This window comes from Triticum dicoccoides, chromosome 4B, assembly GCF_002162155.2.
Source record: "Triticum dicoccoides isolate Atlit2015 ecotype Zavitan chromosome 4B, WEW_v2.0, whole genome shotgun sequence".
Lineage (NCBI taxonomy): Eukaryota > Viridiplantae > Streptophyta > Magnoliopsida > Poales > Poaceae > Triticum > Triticum dicoccoides.
In genome coordinates, this window is record NC_041387.1 from 595,053,193 (window position 1) to 595,069,787 (window position 16,595).

General features: G+C 50.3%; 2 protein-coding genes across 4 annotated transcripts; both read left to right on the top strand.

The window, feature by feature from the left end:
- Window positions 1-802: 802 nt before the first annotated feature.
- Window positions 803-5,259, top strand: LOC119291659 (protein FAR1-RELATED SEQUENCE 5-like). Of its 3 annotated transcripts, none has more exons than XR_005142586.1 (5): window positions 803-1,271; window positions 1,903-2,005; window positions 2,687-4,511; window positions 4,607-4,700; window positions 4,891-4,962. XR_005142586.1 is itself a non-coding variant. In XM_037570462.1 (5 exons), the coding sequence occupies exons 2-5, from the start codon at window positions 1,943-1,945 to the stop codon at window positions 4,969-4,971; spliced, it is 2,067 nt and encodes a 688-aa protein (XP_037426359.1). In that variant the 5' UTR covers window positions 803-1,271; window positions 1,895-1,942; the 3' UTR covers window positions 4,972-5,259. The 3 variants fall into 3 exon arrangements, 2 of the variants coding, with proteins under 2 accessions (XP_037426359.1, XP_037426358.1); XM_037570462.1 differs by having other exon boundaries at window positions 1,895-2,005; window positions 2,687-4,549; window positions 4,641-4,700; window positions 4,891-5,259; XM_037570461.1 differs by having other exon boundaries at window positions 2,687-4,549; window positions 4,641-4,700; window positions 4,891-5,259.
- A 1,325-nt stretch (window positions 5,260-6,584) lies between these two features.
- On the top strand, window positions 6,585-12,251 carry LOC119291661 (ABC transporter B family member 19-like). Its single transcript, XM_037570463.1, has 8 exons — window positions 6,585-7,590; window positions 7,677-7,852; window positions 7,965-8,129; window positions 8,226-8,533; window positions 8,629-8,948; window positions 9,033-9,256; window positions 9,674-11,599; window positions 11,765-12,251. The coding sequence occupies exons 1-8, from the start codon at window positions 6,708-6,710 to the stop codon at window positions 12,110-12,112; spliced, it is 4,350 nt and encodes a 1,449-aa protein (XP_037426360.1). The 5' UTR covers window positions 6,585-6,707; the 3' UTR covers window positions 12,113-12,251.
- The last annotated feature ends 4,344 nt before the right edge of the window (window positions 12,252-16,595 follow it).

Here is a 16,595-nt window from a genome sequence, read left to right on the forward strand (position 1 = left end):
CCATGAGGGGGAACAACAGAGCCCGCTAGGGACACATTCTTTCATGACATGGTTCCTGGCAGACTTGCGTATTGCATTTTCATCACATGAAATATCGAAGCCCAGGACAACTCCGACGCGGGCACAAGAATGGATACCACCACCGGCAGGTCACCATAAGGTAAACGTTGATGCAGCCACCTGTAAACATCCTCCAGTGGGGGCTGTTAGTGCTGTTTGCCGGGATCAGTCAGGAGCATATGTTGGATCTGCGGCGGTGGTCTTCCATGGAATGACCGATCCAAATATATTGGAAGCTCTTGCATGTCGCGAGGCTATTGCACTGGCCAAGGACCTGACACTGACTCATATCAGGGTGGCCTCAGATTGCCTCTCAGTGGTCAAGGACATACAAATTGGAACTATGGACGCAATCGCACCAATTGTGCAGGAGATCGACGACATGAGCGGGGATTTTCAGTCCTGCTCCTTTACCCATGAGAGACATCTCTCCAATAAGGAGGCTCATGGCTTAGCTAAACATACTTTACATTTAGGGGAGGGTCGCCATGTGTGGTTGTTACACCCTCATGATACTTCTATTATTCCTTTAATTCGCTCCATTGATCAATAAAGTAAAGCATGTTTCCCCTTAAAAAAAACAACCTGCCCCTGCTTATCTAAAAAAAAGCTACCCCTGCTCAAAAAGAGAAAAAAGGCGAACTAATCAAAAAAAAAATTCAAAAGAAAAAAGAGAAAAGAGGCGAACTACCCCCTATGAGGCTATGCCCACTGGAAGCAGGATATGCGCGCGTGGCAGGCATAGAGCGCTCCGTCGCCGTGCCCCCGGTATCCCATCTCCCACACCAAATCCCAATCCGGCTCCCCGCCCCCCACAAGCGCCCAAAACCCTAGCTTTAAACCCCCGAATCCAACCGATTCCCCCGCAGATTCCCGCCATTTCTCGCCGGAGCGGCGATCCACCGGACCTGGATCGGTGCCTTCTGTCGCTGACCAACTCTAAGGTTGCTCGGGTTGTCCCGAGAGCTCTGTTCTGGTCCCCTTTTCTTGCTAGGATGGATACTCCAATCCAATCCACCCTCTAGTCTGTGGCAGGTTTTTTTTTCCTGCGCGGACAGCACCAAGGTGCCTATTCCCAGCTAAATTTCGAAGGAACGCTGTCCCTTCTCTGTGTTCCTGCCTGGTATAAGCATGGAGTTCGAGGGCGAAGGGGGCATTGGTGTTGGTGTCGGCGGTGCCGAAGGAGACGACAGGGTGGACGAACCTACCAGGTGAAGAAACCAAAGGAACATACTGTCTTTTACATTCAGCTGTCCAGTGCCAACATTTTGTCTGCGCAACCGATTTTGACATTGACATTAACTTGAAGAGGATGTGCCCAAATCTATGCAAAATAGGAAGTGTCACTGGGTGGCTTGGAGGCTAGTTAAAGTTCAGCATCTGTACTGCTAATCTTGTCTGTGTGAGAATAGAGATTTGTGGATAATATGGATTCTATGTGTATTCGTAGTCTACTTAGCCTTTACATGGGTGTGTTCTGCAATTGTGGACATGGGACCTTTGTTTTAGGTGCGTTCTGTAGTTGAAGAAATTGGACATGCATCCATAGGCTAACAGAGTGACCAGCTGTTCACCCGTTCACTGTATAGCGTATACCGTCTTTTCATTTCATGGGTGTGAGAAAATAGTAATCATCCATGAATGCCCACTGCATATGCACACATTAGTTGGGTTCCTATTTTGTCTGCCTCTTACTGTGCAAAGCGAGGGTGTAACATGTGTGTGATTTTTGCAGTGTCAAGAGAATGCTGCGACTTACTACATGTTTACTTCCTTTCTTCAATCACACTGCATCCCTGTGGCAGTGAGATAATTTCTAACTCCTTTGTTATAGTTATTCAGATGCCTACGCTGTGGAATTAGCGCAAATGCGACGCCTCATATGCGTCGTGGACCGATGGGACGGCGGACTTTATGCAATGCATGTGGAATAGCATGGGCAAAGGTAGGCACTATGTGTTTAATCAATTTCGCTCACTCATGTCGTGGCTTATAGGGCCTACAATTCCTGTGCTTGTTCATAGACTCAAATCACATTGAATCACCAATCGTTTTTCTTTCTGTAAGGATTGTTTTGTGCTCTCTACTGAGCAAAAAAATGACGTTCATGTGAAAACTCTGTTGTTCTTCTACTCGATGAACATTGGCTAGTATGGGTCAGAAGAGCTTTTCTGTTGACCTCAATTTTTCTGGAGCTTGAATTGTGTATTTTAAACTTGCATATACTTTTGACATATCAATTATCGTTGATTCATAGTAGAGCGGCATATTGTACTATTAATATAGCATGGCCAACACCTTACATAGTCAAATGTTTCTTAAAAAGATCATATACATACTCAACATAAGCAGAGAGTATATTATATCCCGACCCCTGTTCAAGAATTCATCCGATTAACCAGTTTACTTGCCGATTAATCCCTACTCGTAGGGTCACCGAGTAGCCTATAAACCGATAAATCATCCGATTAATTGATTAAATGGCCGATTAACTTGCCAATTAGCCGATTAATCCCCTACTCACCAGCCAACCGAGCAGCTACCAGTTAACGATTTCCTCAACAATGATCCCGACAGTTATTTTTTGTTTAGCATGCTAAATCACTAATCATTTGGATGCAAGCAGGGAAAATTGAGAAAAGTTATTGATTCTGATGCCCCCATAGATGATGCTACTGTTGCAAAAATGGTGCCTGAAGTCGGCATGGAATTTGACAATGAAGACAAAGCATATGAATTCTATAACAGGTATGCTGGACACATGGGCTTTAGTGTTCGTAAGAGTTCATCGGACAAATCAGCTGACAACATCACAAGATCGAGAACCTTTGTATGCTCGAGGGAGGGTTTCCGTAAGGACAAGAAAGGAGCTAATGAAGTTAAAAGGCCACGGCCAGAAACAAGAATAGGGTGCCCCGCACGGATGATAATTAAGATTACATCCTATAATAAATATCACATTGCTGAATTTGTAGCAGACCATAACCATCAGCCAGCACCCCCATCAACCATGCATATGCTGAGATCTCAGAGAGTGCTCACTGAGGTACAAACAACTGAATGCAACTCCTCAGAAGATTCCACAACACCGTCAAGGTTTTCTGGTGGATCTTTAGTACAGCAGGCAGGAATTTTTAGAAATGTTAATTTCCTCCCTGCAGATTACAGAAGTTCCCTTTGTTCAAAGCGTATGAAAAATATGCAACGTGGTGATGCAGGAGGTGTTGTTAAGTACCTGCAGAGCATGCAGCTAAACAATCCGTCTTTCTTTTATGCTGTCCAGCTCGATGAGGATGACAGACTGACCAACATTTTCTGGGCCGATTCCAAATCTAGAGTTGATTTCAGCTACTTCAGTGACGTGGTTTGTTTGGACACAACCTACAAGATAAATGCACATGGAAGGCCATTAACTCTCTTCCTTGGAGTGAATCATCACAAGCAAATCTCCATATTTGGTGCTGCTTTGCTTTATGATGAATCAGTGGAATCGTTCAAGTGGTTGTTTGACACGTTCAAGATCGCTACAGATGGAAAACAGCCAAAAACAATCTTGACAGATCAATCAATTGCAGCAAGTGCTGCCATAAGCGCAGTATGGCCAAGTACAATTCACTGTCTTTGCCCATGGCAACTGTACCAAAACACTGTCAAACACCTTAATCACATCTTCCAAGGCTCTAAAACATTTGCAAAGGATTTCAGCAGATGCGTTTATGATTATGAGGATGAAGAGGGTTTTTTGCTAGGCTGGAGAACCATGCTAGAGAGGTATGATCTAAGAAACAATGAATGGCTTCATAAGTTATTCAAAGATCGAGATAAATGGGCATCAGCGTACAATCGACATGTATTCACCGCAGATATAAAAAGTTCATTGCAGTTAGAATGTGTTAGCAATGTCTTAAGAAAGTACTTGAGCCCACAGTTTGATTTTTTGTCTTTCTTCAAGCACTATGAAAGAGTGCTGGATGAGCATCGCTATGCAGAGCTACAAGCTGATTTTCATGCAAGCCAAAGCTTCCCGAGAATCCCCCCCTCGAAAATGCTGAAACAAGCTGCCAACATATACACACCAGTGGTTTTTGAAAATTTCCGCAGAGAGTTTGAGATGTTTGTGGATTCAGTGATCTACAGTTGTGGGGAGTCTGGAACTGCATCCGACTATAGAGTAGCAGTAACAGATAGACCCGGGGAATACTATGTTAGGTTTGAATCCAGTGACTTGTCTGTTGTTTGCAGTTGTAAAAAATTCGAATCGATGGGCATCCAGTGCTGCCATGTGCTGAAAGTCCTTGATTTCAGAAATATAAAGGAGTTGCCACAGAAATATTTTCAGAGAAGATGGACGAAGGATGCAAAATCTGCAGATAGAGGCAACCAAGAATTCTTGAATGATGGAGCTTCGCAGACTCCAAGCTCTTGTTTAAATGCTCCTGCGCCATTTATAGGTCAACCACAAGTGCACTTGAATAATCTCCATGACCATGTAAGTTGATCAAATGCAGCATTTTAATTAAAGAGTTGCTTCCGATTCTTGATTCAGGCCGAGAATGATACACACGTCATGGCAATCACAGGCCACTTCCATTTCTACTTCCGGCCAACATGCCCTTCAAGGAAACGCACATGGAAACCAGGTATCAAACACTGATTGAACTGAATTTAGACGTAGTGCACTTCAACTTCTTACACCATGAGTGTTGGTTTTAATTTATTTTTCACAGTATTTTAGCATGTGCCTGGTGATGTTCCACCTCCTGTCAACGACGCACAAAATTGTAGACATTAGAATAGTTTATGCTTTTCTGACTTTGAGTTGCTGTACAGGGTTATGCCCCTTCAGCAGGGACGAACCAGCAGCCATTTATCGGAGGTTTCCCCCTAAACCATGAAACAGGTTTTGGATGAAAAGTGGGCCTTACGCTTTCACCATGTCGTTCCAGAAATCCTGAAGTTTCTGGTACTCTGTAAGGCTCCTGTTACTTATTTTTGTGGTAGCAAGCAATATGTGCCGTTTGTTGTAAAGGAAAATAATAATGGCCCTTAGTTCGACTATAGAAACTCACTTAGCTTTGAGATGGTAGTAAAGATTCGAATTGTCTGCATTCATACATAGCATATGTCATGCCGATGTTGCAGGAACAGCTAAACCACCAGTATTTCGATCGAGCGAAAATGAAACGAAGATTTATGCTATTTACTCATGTTTTTCCACATCTAAATGCTGACACAATGGATCACCTGAACTACAAGATCATGTTTTGCTTCTTCAGAAAATGTTTCGGCCGGCCGTAGAGGTTGTGCCTAGTGATGACTCCCATGGCTTGACTGGGTGAGTGTGCCTAACCAGATATATGAAATCCACGAGCCTGCTTTTCCTTGAAACGAAGACACTTTCTGGGTAAGCAGGGGTGATGAAACAGTGCTGTTTCCTCGCCACTTGGAAGATGACCGACCAAACAAGCATTATGCTATTGACCGGCCGGCGCAGCACTACCTGAAGAACCATTGTGTTTTAAATACTCAGATTTGAATTGGACCACCGATCCTCTGAAGAAATAGACAGCAGATAGTCATACTGCCCAAGTGCCCCCAGAAAGAAATAAAAACCATACTGTTGCTTTCCAAATCTTACTACTCCAGTATACAGTATACGGAGGAGCAGAGAGCGAGAAATGAGAAGGGTAGTGAAATTGCAAGAAAATGACGGGCTGTTCGTAGGCTAGCTGGGCATATTCTGGGACGAGTTTCATGGGGGCGTCGTGGGCGCCGGTGACGAATTTGGACCATCTCACGCGGCTCAGCTCATAGGCCAGCGGATCACGTCCCAGGCGATTGACACGAAGATGTGTTCTTGGTGGCAGGTTGCTAAACTTCCAACCCTGTCTAGTACATATCCGAGTACATTCATTCATTCATTAAATAATAATCCATTGGTGTTGAGAGCTTTGATCACATCAAACAGACAACCATCTAGTTCAGGCTCCACATGCTTAAGTGTCGAATCGACAGCACAAGAATACAAGATGTAGGCAAGGAAGGGATACACGCTCCATCCAAAGTTCCAAAGTACCATTGCCTGGAGCCTAGCAGCAGGGTTCCTATCTCTGTCTCCATTTGTCGAAGCCGTCGTGCATAGCTATGTCCACCGCACAGCTCGGACTTGGTAATGTTTATAGTACTATCATATGTACTACGGTGTTCACCAGAAAGTGCAGGCAGAACAGAATCATGTCAAGCACGGCGCATTCCTCACGTCACAACACACGAAACAGTCAAATCCCAGTGCAGATACGCCGTTGCTGATCCTGGCTCAGGCACCTGGTAGTACTACAAAAGAGACACACCGCGCGGCGTCGTGCCCAAGGGCCGTGCCGTCTGTCCGGCGACTGGCGACCAAGCGGCGAGCATCGGGAGCTACACCCGAGAGCGGGAACCCCTTTTTATCATCGGACCCAACGCCACCTCTTGGAGCTGCGACCATGGCCGACTTCTCCTTCTCCCGCTCCGGCCCGCAGCCGCAAGGGCAGGGCCGCCGGCGCCAGGGCGCGCGCAGCCCCTACCCTACCCCGGACAACTCCACCTCCTTCGCCGGCGGGCGCGCCCCGCGCGGACAGCGCCGCCGGGGTGGCGGCTACGATGACATGTCGTGGCAGAGCTCCGTGTCCTGGCAGCCCGACACGTCGTGGGCGCAGCCGCACGGCCTCGGCGCGGCCGTCGGGCCCTGGGGCCTCGCCGGCTCCGACGCCGCCTCCCGCCGCGGCCCGGCGCTGTTCCAGCGCACGGCGCGGGACTACTACCTGTCGCGCCGGTCCGGGCCCCGGACGCACCGCGACCGCTCGTCGTCCATGTCGACGGTGCACCGGCCCAGCGGCGCCGTCAGCACCGTCGCCGGCAAGCGGCTCGAGCTGCAGAGCGTCGTGACGGACGCGAGCCGGGCCGCCGCCGTGGCCCCCGACGTCTCCTTCGCCAGCAACGACGACTGCAGCATCGCCGCGTCCGTCGCCCCCGCCGCCGGCGCCGTGGACAGGGCGATGGTGAGGTACGGCGCCGGCGCCGGCTCGCGCACCCCGGTGTCCCGCGAGGTCTCCTTCTCGCGCGACAACCACAACAAGCTCTACGTCACCCCTGCCCCCGTGCAGCGGGACGTGCCCAGCTTCGGCTACGACGTCAGCGCCACGTCCTACAGCCAGAGCCGGAGCCGGTACTACGGCGACGACGACGCTGGCGGCTACGAGTTCGACGACGAGGACGACGACGACGGCGAGGTCGAGCTGAGGGCCGGGAAGCCGGTCAGCGTCACCGGGCTGTTCAAGTACTCCACGCCGATGGACGTCGTGCTGCTCGTGCTCGGGTGCATCGGCGCCATGATCAACGGCGGCTCGCTGCCCTGGTACTCGTACCTCTTCGGGAACTTCGTCAACAAGATCGTCGCCTCCGACAAGACGCAGATGATGAAAGACGTCAGGCAGATCAGCGTGTACATGGTCATCCTCGCCGTGGTTGTCGTCATCGGAGCGTACCTCGGTGAGCACACGCATGACTGTTGTTCTGACATGTCATTCCTCATGCATGAATCTAGTACCAGTACTGATGAGCGTTGGTTGGCGCAGAGATCATGTGCTGGAGGATCGTGGGCGAGAGGTCGGCGCTGCGGGTGCGGCGAGAGTACCTCAAGGCGGTGCTGCGGCAGGAGATCGGTTTCTTCGACACGGAGGTGAGCACCGGCGAGGTGATGCAGAGCATCTCCAGCGACGTCGCACAGATCCAGGAAGTCATGGGGGAGAAGGTAACCAAGATTTACATTGCTTAAACACTTTGCCCATATCTATGGACAAAAAACATGGCTGCATCCTCCCAGCGCTCTGCCTGAACTGCTGTACTTGTGCATGTATATATAGATGGCAGGGTTTGTGCATCACGTCTTCACCTTCATCTTCGGCTACGTGGTTGGGTTCAGAACGTCATGGCGGATCGCCCTCGCCGTCTTGGCCGTCACGCCGGTCATGATGGCCTGCGGCATCGCCTACAAGGCCATATACGGCGGCCTCGCCGCCAACGAAGAGGTAATTCGTGTCTTGAACATATATATAGACTGAAGGAAAACAAACATGCAGTCTGAACTGAACATTTGTGTTGCTTCTGACAATCTATCAAACTAGGCGTCGTACCAACCTGCGGGCAGCGTGGCGCAGCAGGCGATCAGCTCGATCCGGACGGTGCTGTCGTTCGTCATGGAGGACCGGCTGGCCGACCGGTATGCCGAGTGGCTGCGCAAGGCGTCGCCGATCGGCGTCAAGATGGGCTTCGCCAAGGGCGCCGGCATGGGCATGATCTACCTGGTCACCTACTCCCAGTGGGCGCTGGCGCTGTGGTACGGCGCCAAGCTGGTCGCCCAGGGGGAGATCAAGGGCGGCGACGCCATCGCCTGCTTCTTCGGCGTCATGGTCGGAGGAAGGCAAGCACGAGCAGCACCTTGCACGCCGGTGCCAAGGCGCCATCACTTTCTCTGTCGCTAAGCTTGTTGGCTGGTTGTAACTTTGGAAATGGTGGTCGTCGTGCGTGCAGGGGCCTGGCGCTGTCGCTGTCGTACTCGGCGCAGTTCGCGCAGGGGACGGCGGCGGCCGGGCGGGTGTTCGAGATCATCGACCGGGAGCCGGAGATCGACCCGTACGGCGCCGGCGGGCGGGCGCTGTCGGCGGTGAGGGGCAGGATGGAGTTCAAGGACGTGGAGTTCGCGTACCCGTCGCGCCCGGAGTCGCTCATCCTGTACAACCTGAACCTGATCGTCCCGGCGGCGAAGATGCTGGCGCTGGTGGGCATCAGCGGCGGCGGCAAGTCCACCGTGTTCGCGCTCATCGAGAGGTTCTACGACCCCACGCGAGGTACATGACGGTCACCGCATGGCCGTGCGCTGCCGTTGCACGCACGATGATGGGTCGTAACGAATTTTTGTTCGTGTCTACTAGGGACGATCACGCTGGACGGCCAGGACCTGGGGTCGCTGAACCTCAAGTGGCTGCGGTCGCAGATCGGGCTGGTCGGGCAGGAGCCCATCCTGTTCGCCGTCTCCATCATCGAGAACGTGATGATGGGCAAGGAGAACGCGACGAGGCAAGAGGCCATCGCCGCCTGCACCAAGGCCAACGCCCACACCTTCGTCCTCGGCCTCCCCGACGGCTACGACACGCAGGTAACTAAATCCATTTAGCAAACTGATTTTTTTTAAGCATTAAGCAAACTGATGATGCCGATGCTGATGATGGCCTCACTAGTCTGTCTCTGTTCATGGGCTCGCCAGGATCTCCCAAGGGTGTTTGTTTCTAGGGACTTATTGGTTTAGGGACTTAAAAAAGTCCCTATAAGTCCCATCTAAACCAAACATGAAGGACTTATAGGGACTTAAAGTGGACATTTGGGACTTATGAAATAAGACTCTCAAGGAGAGTCTTATAGAGACTTATAGTTGTAATATGGTCTTATAGGGACTTATAAGTCCCAGGAACCAAACAGACAGAGACTTTTTAGGGACTTGGGACTTACAAGTTGGGACTAAAAAAAGTCTAGGACTTATGAACCAAACAGGGCCTAAATATTCTCTTTTGTTTAGGTTGGTGACCGCGGGACCCAGCTGTCGGGGGGACAGAAGCAGCGCATCGCGCTCGCGCGCGCCATCATCCGGGAGCCGCGCATCCTGCTGCTGGACGAGCCCACCAGCGCGCTCGACGCCGAGTCCGAGGCCGTCGTGCAGCAGTCCATCGACCGCCTCTCCGTCGGCCGCACCGTCCTCGTCATCGCGCACCGCCTCGCCACCGTCCGCAACGCCGACACCATCGCCGTGCTCGACCGCGGGGCCGTCGTCGAGTCCGGCCGCCATGCCGACCTCATGGCCCGCGCTGGCCCCTACGCCGGCCTCGTCAAGCTCGCCTCTGACAGCGGCAGGTCCGTTCCCGCCGTTGCTCCCGGCACCCCTGGCACGCCCGGCGCGGCGGGGTACAACAGCTTCACTGACAACTCGGGGTACGACGTGTCGGTCTCTAAGTCGAGGTATGGCGGCATTCGCGCGATACAGGAGGTGGAGGCGGATGCTAAGGACGCGCGCGGCCGCAAGGCCGCCGCCAAGTTCAGCGTCTCTGAGATATGGGAGCTGCAGCGGCAGGAAGGGCCGTTGCTGATCCTTGGGTTCCTCATGGGCATCAACGCCGGCGCGGTCTTCTCCGTCTTCCCGCTGCTTCTGGGCCAGGCCGTCCAGGTGTACTTCGACCCCGACACGGACAAGATGAGGCGGCAGATCGGGTACCTGGCCCTCGCCGTCGTGGGTCTCGGCTTTGCCTGCATTCTCACCATGACGGGTCAGCAGGGCTTCTGCGGCTGGGCCGGCGCCCGGCTCACCATGCGCGTCCGCGACCGCCTCTTCCGCGCCATCATGCGGCAGGAGCCCGCGTGGTTCGACGAGGAAGACAATGCCATGGGCGTCCTCGTGACACGGCTCGCCAGGGACGCCATCGCCTTCCGCTCCATGTTCGGCGACCGGTACGCCGTGCTGCTCATGGCCGTGGGCTCCGCCGGCGTCGGCCTCGGCATTTGCTTCGGGCTGGATTGGCGCCTTACACTGATTGCCATGGCCTGTACTCCACTCACGCTCGGCGCGAGCTACCTCAACCTGCTCATCAACGTCGGCGCCAGGTCCGACGAAGCCGCGTACGCGCGGGCCAGCAGCATCGCCGCGGGTGCCGTTTCCAACGTGCGCACCGTCGCGGCGCTCTGCGCGCAGGGCGGCATCGTCGGCACGTTCAACCGGGCGCTGGACGGCCCCTCGGCCAAGGCCCAGCGGAAGTCGCAGTACATGGGCATCATCCTCGGCCTCTCCCAGGGCGCCATGTACGGCGCCTACACGGTGACGCTCTGGGCGGGCGCCTACTTCATCACCAAAGGCTGGTCCACCTTCGGCGACGTGTCCAAGATCTTCCTCATCCTGGTCCTCAGCTCCTTCTCCGTCGGCCAGCTGGCCGGACTCGCCCCTGACACGTCCGGCGCGCCGACGGCCATCGCCGGCATACTGTCCATCCTGAAGCGCCGGCCGACGATCAACGAGGAAGGCACCAAGCGGCGGACGATCAAGGACGGGAAGCCGATGGACGTGGAGCTGAGGAAAGTGATCTTCGCGTACCCGTCGCGGCCGGACGTGACGGTGCTGAACGACTTCTCGCTGCGCGTGAAGTTCGGGAGCACGGTGGCGGTGGTCGGGCCGAGCGGGAGCGGCAAGTCGACGGTGGTGTGGCTGGTGCAGCGGTTCTACGACCCGCTGGGGGGAACCGTGACGGTCGGCGGCATGGACGTGCGGGAGCTGGACCTCAAGTGGCTCAGAGGGGAATGCGCGATGGTGGGCCAGGAGCCGGCCCTGTTCAGTGGGTCCATCAGAGAAAACATTGGGTTCGGCAACCCGAAGGCCGCGTGGGCCGAAATCGAGAATGCTGCTAAGGAGGCCAACATCCACAAGTTCATCGCTGGGCTTCCCCAAGGCTACGACACTCAAGTGAGTACCTGTTCACAAATTGAAAAACTGCTCACAAATCTCAACTTCCAACGCCAAACTTAACATTTGTACTTACTTAAAACTTAACATTTGTAAATTAAGATGTTGTTTACATGATTTTTACACATTATAGACATTATATACTGAACCGCTTATTTTTGGCAGGTTGGGGAGAGTGGGGTGCAGCTGTCAGGTGGTCAGAAACAGAGGATTGCGATCGCACGAGCAGTGCTGAAGCAGTCGAGGATACTGCTCCTGGACGAGGCGAGCAGCGCGCTGGACCTCGAGTCCGAGAAGCACGTGCAGGAGGCGCTGCGACGAGTGTCGCGGCGCGCGACGACGATCACGGTGGCGCACCGCCTCTCCACGATCCGCGATGCCGACCGCATTGCCGTGGTGAGCGCCGGCAGGACCGTGGAGTTCGGCAGCCACGAGACCCTCCTTGCAAACCACCGCGATGGCCTCTACGCGGCCATGGTGAAGGCCGAGATCGAGGCGCAGGCCTTCGCGTAGAGAAGTACAGAACGATGAACTGATCCCAGTGTTCAGTAATTTGAACATTATTTTTTGACGTGTTTTGTGTGACCAAGTTCTTAGTAGGTAGTCAATATATTATTTCGGCAATGTTACCTAGACCACAAGATGAATAAACTTTGCGAGCATACAAGGATTAGATGAAATGTCCATTTCCACAATATATGAACTCCGGCCGGACGCCTGATAATGATGCCGCGAAATGGAGAGAAAACAAAATTAGGGAGAAAAACTGTACTTAGGCAAATAAGATGAGAAATCTTGTTCGACGAGACAGGCGAGCTGCCCTTCGAGATGATGGGATTAATTAAGCGGATTGATGTGGCCATGGTATCAGTTGAGATGGATTCGGTGAGCAACCTGGATGTGGATCTGTTGTGATCATTGAGCCGGTTATTTTACTTGTTGTCGTGCTGGGCATTATTTGTGAAAGAAGAGAGAGAAAGAAACAATACTCGCCAGCTCCACAGACATCTCGCATAAGGGAGGGCATATTCTTTGTTTATTTATAAATTGTGTACTGAAGATTCTGGGGTTCATTCGGAACTGGCCACCATGTTAACGGTGGCAGTTGTTAAGGCCCAGACAATCAGCGCTCTACCTTTTCGTTATGATGCTATGGAGTACCGACCTTCCCTCATTAGTATATGTTGGTAAATTATTATACAAGAGGAAGTGGATGTATGTGTATCTACCGAACTTGTGTAGTAGGAGCAAATCATTGCTGCCCCCATATTATTTTGAGGCCGAGGAGCGAAAAGATAGTATCGAAACTGTTATTTTCTTTACAAGTTGACATTTCGTCATCGCGAGGTTGCTGTTTCAAGCTTGGTTTCCATAATATCTCGATGAAATAGTTGGTGCATCGCCTTATCTTGATGTCCAATTTCCACTGGTAGTACATTTATTAGGAGCATAACTTGCGGAAGTGTTCTTATAGGTAAGGAATAGAAGAAACCTAGCTACTGCTTTGCTTGGGTTGCTAATTGCTATGCTTAATGCTACCCATATTCTTGACGCAGTGGTTGATGGAGTGATGTCTCTGAATACTTCCCGTAAGCAACGACGGCGCAGTATCAACAGATCGCACGCTGGCCGTCTCCATTTAGCAGCGATGGATTCAGACTCCACCGGACATAATCCCAACGAATCCAACCCTTTCTCCATCAAACCTAATCCATTTTTTATTGAATGGAAGCAAAGACCATGCTCCATCGTATTGCTCCCTCCGGATGGGATAAGTTGGACACATGTTTTTAGGTTTTTGTTTTATTGATTAGCAAAAAATATGTTACATTATGTCATAAAAATATATATTCAGATGACCTATTCCTCGTGATTTTTTAAATCTAAGTTCCCGTGCCAGACTTATATTCTCATCTGGATGGAGTAATAAATGAGTTTTTAGAACAAATATTTACAAACAAGCGAACGCATTCGGACTAAATATTCAAGATGCTCCCACTCCTTTGACTAAATGCTTGGTTGAGCTTCTGCTGAAAGCCCCTCAAGACAACATATTCTTTCAATTCATGAACCAGTAGGAGTATTCTGAAGATAAACTTGACAAATAATCATGAGATTGCACTGAGTGAGATAGACCAACAGATGGTAACTGCCGCGGAGGTCATGCCATGTGACAAAGCTACTGAAAAAGCTATTCCAAAATTTGGAAAACCTGGGGTCATGTAGTTGCAACTGAGATAAGCAATTGGATCCAAAGAGATGATAGGACTATCGTAGCACCTGGACATTTACATGTATATCTAAAAGCATGGTGTTAATAATTCCTTTGTTCTACTTAACAATTTCAATCGACGAGTTTTTGGGAAGATACTTGGTTAGGTGATATTCCATTAGCATTACAAATACTCGATCTTGTATAATATTGTGTTCACAAAAGAGGATACAGTGGTTGCCGTTCTTGGGGCTAGTCCTTTGAACATCCAATTTCACAAGGCTTTATTCGGCGACAAATGGACCAAGTGGATCCATTTGGTTTCTAGATTGATGTCAATTAATCTAACTCACATGCCAGATTCCTTCCAGTGGAGGTTAACCATTAATGGTGTCTTCACTGTGAAGTCTATGTATGCGGATCTTATGGATTCTGGTCCTATTTTCCGCAGAAAACATATTTGAAAAATAAAGTTTCCTTTCAAGATTAAAGTTTTAATGTGGTTTTTTGCAGAGGGAGGTACTTCTTACCAAAGATAACCTTGCTAAACGTGACTGTCATGGTAGCAAATAAAAGTTACTGTTTTTATGACCAAGAGGGGACAATTCATTTATTTTGTCATGTCCGTTTACTACCTTGCTCTGGCGCATGATTCATGTTATCTACAATTTAGCACCGCCAACGAATATTCTAAATTTGTTTAGAAACTAGTTGGGCGATTCATCATGAGTTGAAGTGCCAAATCCGTGGGGAATTTGTGCCTTTCTCTGGGCAATATGGAATTAGAAAGGATCTGGGAAGTTCAAAAGTAGGACCCTGAGATTAAGAAGAAGACGAACCTGAAGGAAAAGGCGGAAGGTTTCCACGAGGACGATCAACGAGTTATGTGGTTTGAGAACCGAGTCTGTGTGCCCAACGATTGGAGTTGAGGAAGTTGATCATGTAGGAACCACGACTCTTCCTATTCTATACATCCCGGTAACACCAAAATGTATATGGATTTAAAGGGAAGATTTTGGTGGAATGGAGTTAAGAGGGACATAGCCGAGCTAAGCGTCTTAAGAAGACTGATAATACCACTTATATGTGGCACTGCTGTCTTAGTCACATAGGAAAGAAACGTATGCATAAGCTTCATAAAGATGGAGTATTAACGACTTTTGATTTGAATTATTTAACACGTGTAAAGCTTGTATGATGGATAAAATGACTAAAACACCATACACAGGTCATCCCGAACGGGCGCATGAATTGTTAGAAACAATACATACTGATGTATGCGGTCCGATGAGCACACCGATGTGCGGTGGATACTTATACTTCGTAATCTTCACTGATGATTTGAGTAGATATTGTTATATTTACTTGGTGAAACATAAGTTTAAAACATTTGAAAAATTCAAAGAATTTCAGAACGAAGTTGAGAATCATCGTGGCAATTTTTTTGGCGATTAGATTGTGGTGGAGAATGTCTAAGTCATGAGTATAGCAAACATCTAGGTGATCGTGGAATTGTTTCACAACTTACTCCTCCTGTAACTCCATAGAGGAATGGAATATCTGGAGGCGTAGCCGAACCTTGACATGGTGAGGTCGATGATGTCCCTTACCGATCTGCCTTTATCATTTTGGGGATACGCACTTGAGACGATAACATATACACTAAACAGAGCACCTTCAAAGTCTGTTGAGTCAACACCATATGATGTCCCTTACTTCTTTAGCGAGAAACCCAATTTGTCGCATCTCAAAATTTGGGGTTGTGAAACTTATGTAAAACATTTACAACCAAATAAACTCTATCCCAAAGCAGACAAATGTTACTTCGTAGGTTATCCCAGAGCAACAATTGGGTATTCCTTATATCAAAAGTCCGTTGACAAAGTGTTTGTCGCAGAAACTGGACACTTTCTCGAGAATGAGTTTCTTCCTAAAGAAGTAAGTGGGAGGATAGTAGAGCTTGACGAGATTGCTAAATCTCGGACAAAAATAAGCTGGACTAATGAACCGGAATTTGTTCCGAAAGTTGTCCACACAATTGAACCGGAAGTTCCGGGCACGACTGAAAGTTCCGGGCACGACTGAAAGTTCCGGGCTCCGGATGTTCCGATCGACGATCCAGTCTGGTTCCGGGGTTACTAGAGAGTTTGTGTTGGGAAACGTAGCATGCAATTTCAAAAAAAATTCTAGGCTCACCCAAGATCTATCTAGGAGATGCATAGCAATGAGATGGGGAGAGTGTGTCTACGTACCCTCGTAGACCGAAAGCGGAAGCGTTTGCTCAACGCGGTTGATGTAGTCGAAGGTCTTCTCATTCTGACGATCGAGTACCGAACGTACGACACCTTCGAGTTCTGCACACGTTCAGCGCGATGACGTCCCTCGAGCTCTTGATCCAGCAGAGGGTCGAAGGAGTAGATGAGTTCCGTCAGCAGGACGGCGTGGTGATGGTGATGGTGATGTGATTCGCGCAGGGCTTCGCCTAAGCACCGCGAGAATATGACCGGAGGTGTAAACCGTGGAGGAGGGCACCGCACACGACTAAGACCAATTGGTGTGTCTCATAGGGGCGCCCCCTCCCCCCGTATATAAAGGAGGGAGGGAGAGGAGGCAGGCTTAGGCACGCCCCAAGTGTGTGTGTGTGTGGGGGGGGGAGTCCCACTTGGACTCCCACTAGGATTCGGCCCCCCTTCCCTTTTTCGGAGGGGGAAAGGGGGAAGGAGTAGGAGAGGGAGAAGGAAAGAGTGGCGCCGCCCCCTCCTCATGGCCCATATGCCCCATATC

Excerpts from the sequence above, each read along its gene's own strand:
- LOC119291659 (XM_037570461.1), top strand. The coding sequence starts at position 1,192 with ATGGAGTTCGAGGGCGAAGGGGGCATTGGTGTTGGTGTCGGCGGTGCC. Across the intron at positions 1,272-1,902 it reads AGGGTGGACGAACCTACCAG|ATGCCTACGCTGTGGAATTA; the intron begins GTGAAGAAACCA and ends ATAGTTATTCAG. Across the intron at positions 4,550-4,640 it reads TGAATAATCTCCATGACCAT|GCCACTTCCATTTCTACTTC; the intron begins GTAAGTTGATCA and ends TGGCAATCACAG.
- LOC119291661 (XM_037570463.1), top strand. The coding sequence starts at position 6,708 with ATGTCGTGGCAGAGCTCCGTGTCCTGGCAGCCCGACACGTCGTGGGCG. Across the intron at positions 7,591-7,676 it reads CGTCATCGGAGCGTACCTCG|AGATCATGTGCTGGAGGATC; the intron begins GTGAGCACACGC and ends TGGTTGGCGCAG. Across the intron at positions 11,600-11,764 it reads CCCAAGGCTACGACACTCAA|GTTGGGGAGAGTGGGGTGCA; the intron begins GTGAGTACCTGT and ends TATTTTTGGCAG.